The 6,457-nt window shown below is 50.2% G+C and overlaps 1 protein-coding gene across 8 annotated transcripts in view; it reads right to left on the reverse strand.

The window, feature by feature from the left end:
• The window catches only part of DYNC2I1 (dynein 2 intermediate chain 1), a 48,845-nt gene extending 43,179 nt beyond the window's left edge, over window positions 1–5,666 (reverse strand). For 5 of the 8 annotated variants that reach the window (XM_037891058.2, XM_037891060.2, XM_037891062.2 and 2 more), the window contains exon 1: window positions 5,246–5,666. In XM_037891058.2, coding sequence (XP_037746986.1) covers window positions 5,246–5,260 — 15 coding nt within the window. In that variant the 5' untranslated portion in view covers window positions 5,261–5,666. The remainder of the gene's footprint in view (window positions 1–5,245) is intronic. The other 3 variants (XM_043541544.1, XM_037891057.2, XM_037891064.2) reach the window with 3 other exon arrangements.
• Window positions 5,667–6,457: the final 791 nt, after the last annotated feature.

Raw genomic sequence — 6,457 nt, forward strand, 5'->3', positions numbered from 1 at the left:
TAAGTCCAACAGAAATGTTTCCATTTATATATTTTCATAGTCACCTGCACAGAAAAAAATATTATGTACAAACAAGCCTTGAAAGAGTTATTATTTTTAAAAGTGTTTTTCTGCTTCTTTTTTTCTTCCTTTCTTTTTTTTTTTACAGTAGAAATTCAGGTCTTGCCTAGCCAATATTTTTCCTAGAGTAATTTATGAACTGGTGACCTGCAGGATGATATCACATGTACCAAGGAAGTTAAACCTGGTTAACTGAGAGGGGAAGTGATTTTTAAGACTTAGGTTTTTGTTTTCTTTAGTTCTATCAACTAATTTTAACAAAAAGATGATTTTGTTATAATTCAACACACCGAGCCCTTAAACAATATGCCAAGAAAGATCCCAATCTACTTCTTTGGATCCCCAAGGAGGCTGCTAGGAAAAACAGGGACAACATGAATTGAAATTCCTGACATTTCTAAAGTTAAAAAAGGCAGAAAAAATTCAAAGAAAATAACTATAACTTTCAGGCGAGAGAGAGATCAATCAAATGTCTACACTGGAGCGGGACAGTATAATTTCCAGCTCAAGTAAACATACCCATGTTAGCTGTGATCAAATATGTTAAAAACAGAAGTGAAGCCATGGCGGTGTAAGCAGCAGGACAGTCTAGCTGCCCGAGTACCTACCCAGGGTATCAGATGGGACTGCACTTTGGTGGCTAAGAACATAAGAACATAAGAATGGCCACACTGGGTCAGACCAAAGGTCCATCAAGCCCAGTATCCTGTCCTCTGACAGTGGTCAATGGCAGGTGCCCCAAAGGGAATGAACAGACAAGTGATCCATGCCCTGTCACCCAATCCCAGCTTCTGGCAAACAGAGGCTAGGGACACCATTCCTGCCCATCCTGGCTAATAGCCATTGACGGACCTATCTTCCATGAATCTATCTAGCTCCCTTTTGAACCCCGTTATAGTATTGGCCTTCACAACACCCTCTGGCAAGAAGGTCTGTCTTGCTGCTCATGCCACCGCAGCTATACTCCTATTATTAGCACACTAGCTCAATTAGAGCTAGTACAGGTATGTCTATTTGAACGGGAAATTACACTTTCAGCATAGATATACCTGTGACCCTAGGAGTCCCTTAATGCCACCTGGCAGAGGGCTCACTATACTGTAACTCATATCAGGCTTGACACACTGACAGTTTTGAGTTTCCTGAGCAGAACGTAACAATGCCCAAAAAGAAACAAGACAATTTTTTCCCCCCATTTGCAGATTGCAGGGTCTGGGTGTGGGAGACTCAGCAGGGGGGTCTGGGTGCTGGGGGGGACTGGGGTTTAGTGGGATGGGGGTCTGGGTGCAGCTGGTTGGGGCTCATTGGGGTTTTGGCCTGGGTGATGGTGGGGCTCATCGGGGGGGATCTGGGTGGGGCAGGCTCATCGGGGGGTCTGGGTGTGCAGGGCCTCTGAATGCAGGGGGTGAGGCTTATCAGGGTGGGGATTGGGTGTGGGGGGGCTTGGTGCAGTTTCTCGGTTTAGGGGAGTGAGGGTCAGCGGGGGGTGACTGAGTATGGGGAGGTCCAGATGCACAGAGGTTGGGCGGATGGGGGAGCAGCTACTTGTACAGTGACCCCACCCCAAACGGCTGAGGAGCGATGGGGGCAGGAAGCGGTGGGGGGGGTGCGGAACCTCCTGCAGACAGGGGAGGTTTCTGGGGGTGGGCCTGACCCAGCCCTGGCTGCTCCTTGCACGGGACGAGCAAGTCTCGTCCTCCCCTGCCCTCAGCCCAGCCAGGACTAGCAGGTGAGCCTGGCGCAGGGTAGAAGCCACTGGCTGGGGCATCCCCAGCCCCCCCCAGTGATATACTACATCTACAAAGACAGAAAAAGGTTACAACATTTTAATAAATCGCAATATTTTTCCCCAATAAATTTTATACTGTATGTGGTCTCAGGAGTGCAAGTATGGCGGTACTCACAGAGATTTCTAGCTGGTACAGGGTACCGGAAAGACGTGGGGCCGCCGGACAGCCCCACTCCAGCAGCTCCGCTCCCTCTCCCCACCCACACGGAGCTGCGTAGCCCTGCTGGAGGACACGGCTGAGAGGGTGGGGCTGCACTCTGGTCCTTTTCCTCTGCCACAGTGGGGAAAGGAGCAGAACCTGGCTAGGGCATTCATTCTTAACAGCACAATACCTATGCTAACAAACTTAAACAAAGGCTTTGTTTTATGTTGGTCAGGATCAAATCAAAGGCACAGGAGTTGGTGGTTAGTGTCCTCCACCCACAAACGATGCTATGAAGAAGCTGATTGAAATCAGTATGGGCACAGAACTAAAGGACCTAAGCGGCCTGGTGGACTGGATAAATGAAAGATGCACTTTTGGGCAGCAGCTCTTGCGGTTTTGCAGGCTGAGCAGCCTTTGTCCCTCCATATCTGGCTACATGCCATTGGGGTTTATTGTTTTCTATTCTGGATCTGTCACCTCTCCTGCTATTGTTTCCAGAAGTGACCTTCATGTTCTGGAAAAATGTCTGATGATGAACCTGGCATTACAAGACGACTCTAATACCAAACAATAAAACAGGAAAAAGATGTAGGTCTTTGTCTAGAATAATATACAAGGGAGTTCAATCTAATTATGCAACAAGAAAACTCAGCTAATCAGTAGTGAATATAGGACTGAAACACTGGGGGAATTATTATTGTATATAAGCCACTGTCTAGGAACAGCACACTGTATCTGGCTGAAAAGAGAGAACTCAAAGATCAAGGAAGATTCTTTCCTCTTTACATTTCCTCTCCTTTTCCCCATTCATATCTTCCTTCCCTCTCTGCTCCTTCCCTTTTCTGTATCCTTGTGTGTGGTAGATTTTATGGTTTTATATTTTGTATGTACTGTATCTTTCAATTTCTAGGAATTTTTCACATCTGCAAAGCTTGTTGCTTGTTTTGTTCCCAGAGTTGCTCGGTGCTCATAAACCAAGAGACATACACAGACTTTGTTCTCTCATGAAGATTTTCTTTTTGTTGTTTTCCTTTGTCAAAAATAAAACCCATTTGAGGTTGAAAAAAATGTATGCTTTATTCTTTGTATATGGAAGCATTATATCCCCTTTTATAGCGGAAATAGAATGAGATTTGAAAAAGACCAACAGATGAAAAATCAGTTGCATTTTACAGCTGGCCTCAGTGTGTTTAAGCATTAAACTGAATGTGTGCCAGTATACCCTCACTGACTAGGCTCAAAGGTGCAGTCACACCTGAACAGCTAAAAATTAACCTTGCCCTTTTAGGCTAAACAGAGTCATGTCACTCTATCTCTGTTGTTACATAACAGGTAACAAAACCCCAGTGGGGCATGGTGCTGGCACATAGGGTCTCAGGTACGTGCTGTGATTTTTCAGAATCTCTTTTGGGAATAGTCATGTATGTGAAATAGCTGGTTCATATGATTATGCTATTTCTATCTGAAGTTACAAATATCAGCTATGTTTACATGTTTGTTCCTGTGGTAATACCCACAAGGTATTTAGCCAGCACATGAAGGGACAAGTCAAGTTGAATGGCCCATTAAGGAACACTTATCTCACAACGGACCCTGGAAAACGCCTGTCTATACTTAATGGACTTTTCCTATGAATATTCTAACTAGAATATGGGGGGGGGGCGTTCACAGTGAGAACAGATTTCCCTTTACTTGGCAGAAGGCAGGGGCCCCGGGCTGGGTGGGGAGGAGTCACATGGAGGGTCACGTGCGGTGGTCACATGCCCTCCCATGCGTGCAGTACCTGCAAGAAATAATTTTTACTTGCACCACTGCTTCTCCACCAACTGCGCTGGGCACCTGAAACGACATGCCCATGATGCTGGGGAGGGAGTGCATGACTGCTCTTGCAGCTTCCCTTTGCTTCCCCATCAGAAAATCATTCTTCTGCAGGGAAGCAAAGAAATCCTTAGGGGACATGACTTCTACATGTGCACAGTGGTACAGACTTTCCCCAGGAGTAAAAGGATTGTCAAGCCTAGCCATTACATATGCTATTTAAAGCAACCTTTCTATAGTTAAACTAACTGAAAGACCTAGATTCACAAAGTATGATAGTACAGATTACGGCAAAATGACTTGACACTTTTGGCACCATATAAGATGTAGCAGTGGGAGCTTGTTATAGCAGATGCCAATAAGCATTTCCACTCTGGTTCTTTATTAAATAACACAATTCCAAATTTTACAATAGCATAGACCTAATGAAAAGTCTCCTACGGAAATATAAACAGTAAATAGTAGCTGTGAAATAGAAAATATTAACTATAATATACTACATCTACAAAGACAGAAAAAGGTTACAACATTTTAATAAATCGCAATATTTTTCCCCAATAAATTTTATACTGTATATGGTCTCAGCCTTCTACTAAAGGGGCACCAACTTAAGAATCATGTTTTTCCCCATAATTAAGTTGGGATAGGTGACCACTGGTGTGCAGCAACTGCTCACATGATGTGTGAAATAGTGCTAAGGGGCTACTTCACCATGAATGGTACCTTGAAATATGTGTTAACTACTTATGCTAACCAATATGGTCCACCGTGTATTTAGCTGCCACTCTGAGGGCTTATCTACACTTAAAATGCTACAGCGGCAAGGCTGTGGCACTTCAGTGTAGGGGGCACAGCAGCATGGAGTACGGGGGGGGGACAAGTCACAGCAGGGGGGTAACTAAGAGGGGATGGGCCATGGGGGGACAAGTCACAGCGGGGGGGGATGGGCTGTGGGGGGGCAGGGTCACAGCAGGGGGGTAACTAAGAGGGGATGGGCCATGGGGGGACAGGTCACAGCAGTGAGGGATGGGCTGTGGGGGGGCAGGGTCACAGCAGGGGGGGCACTAAGAGGGGATGGGCTGTGGGGGGATGGGTCACAGCAGTGAGGGTACTCGGGGGATATGAGTCACAGCAGTACGGCGTATTCAGAGGGGACGGATGCGGGGGGGGGAACGCATCCGTGGGGGGTACTGCGGGGGGTGGGCCGTGGGGGTGATGGGGCACAGCAGTGGGGGGTACTCGGGGGATAAAGCAAAGCATGACAGTAATCGGGGGGACGGGCCAACGGTCACGGCAGCAGGGGAACCCTCCGTAGGCCACGTAGGTAGCCGGCGGCGCGCCTCCGACGCACACGCTAACGCCCAGCCGGCGCTATGGATACGCCGCGGGGTGCAGCCAGCCTCCCCCCACCTCCGACCCCGCCCCCGCCTCACCTTCTCGGGCTCCATGGCGGAGCGGCAACGCGCTGCACCGACGGCTCTCCAGGTCCCTGCCGCTGTTTCCCGACCCCCGGGCGGAAGGCGGGGCCGAAGAAACCAAGGCAACTGCGTGGGGTTCTGCCTAGCAACAGGCACGCAGCGAAGGGCAGGCGGCCGATCGGCCGATCGATCGATCGATCCCAGCCCCAGCCAGAGGGAGGTGGCGGCGGGCGAGGTGTGGCAGACGGGAGACCACGGGCGCCTGTGGGGCGTGGGGACCCAAGGTCCTCCACGGCGGCCGAGGGGCAGCGGGCCGGGGAGACCGTGGCGGGTTCCGCGCCCCCGCGCGTGTTCAGCATTGTGCCCGTTACTGCCCGCGGGCGCTTTTACCGCGACTCGAACGGGGGGTTGTTCCCTGTCTCGGGAGAGCCGCTGAATGCTGAGGGCGCTGGGATTGTCCCTTACTCAAAATGGCCGCCGTCCCCTGTAATTGTGGAGGGGCTGAAGCTGGCGTGGTGGCCGCCATTTTCCTATACTCTAGCGGCAGGGAGCGGTGAGGCTGCCCTTACTAAAATGGGCTGCCAGCTCGCGCTGGCTTCAGTGAGACTGAAGCTGTGACCTGGGTAGTCAGGGACTGTGGTGAGCCGCAGAGACGCCGTGAAAGGAGAATGGGGTGGGAGGGACTCGGGGAGCAGGAGGCCAATTGAGAGGTTGCCCGGGTGGGGAAGGGGGCGACTGACGGGAGTGATGTGGGCAGGGCAGGTTCTAGGGGCTGGGCTCCAATTTTCAGGAGGTGCCAAACCCCATGTGCTCCTCTTGGGGGTGGGGGGCGTTTGGCTGCTGGGTGGGTGCTGAAAATGCTTTCCACCCTGGTTGGCAAAATGGGTAGGGCTGCACCTGGTGATGTGGGGTGGGAGCTGGAGGGGATAGACTGGCAGCTCCCCCAGCCTGGTGGGGAAGGGAAGCCTTATAGCAGAGAGAGGCTCCTGGGACAGGCAGTGGAGTGAGGGGGCAGGGAAGAACTGCTGCTGGATCCAAGGAGCCTGATGCTTTTCTGCCTCTGGGACGAGTCAGGGAGACTGTGCTGCCAGGTCCAGATGAGGGAGCAAAAATAAAAGGAGTACTTGTGGCACTTTAGAGGCTAACAAATTTATTTGAGCATAAGCTTTTGTGAGCTACAGCTCACTTCATCGGATGCAGTGAGGCTGGGAGGAGAGAGAATCAAGA

Source organism: Chelonia mydas, chromosome 2 (assembly GCF_015237465.2).
Source record: "Chelonia mydas isolate rCheMyd1 chromosome 2, rCheMyd1.pri.v2, whole genome shotgun sequence".
Taxonomy (NCBI): Eukaryota; Metazoa; Chordata; order Testudines; family Cheloniidae; genus Chelonia; species Chelonia mydas.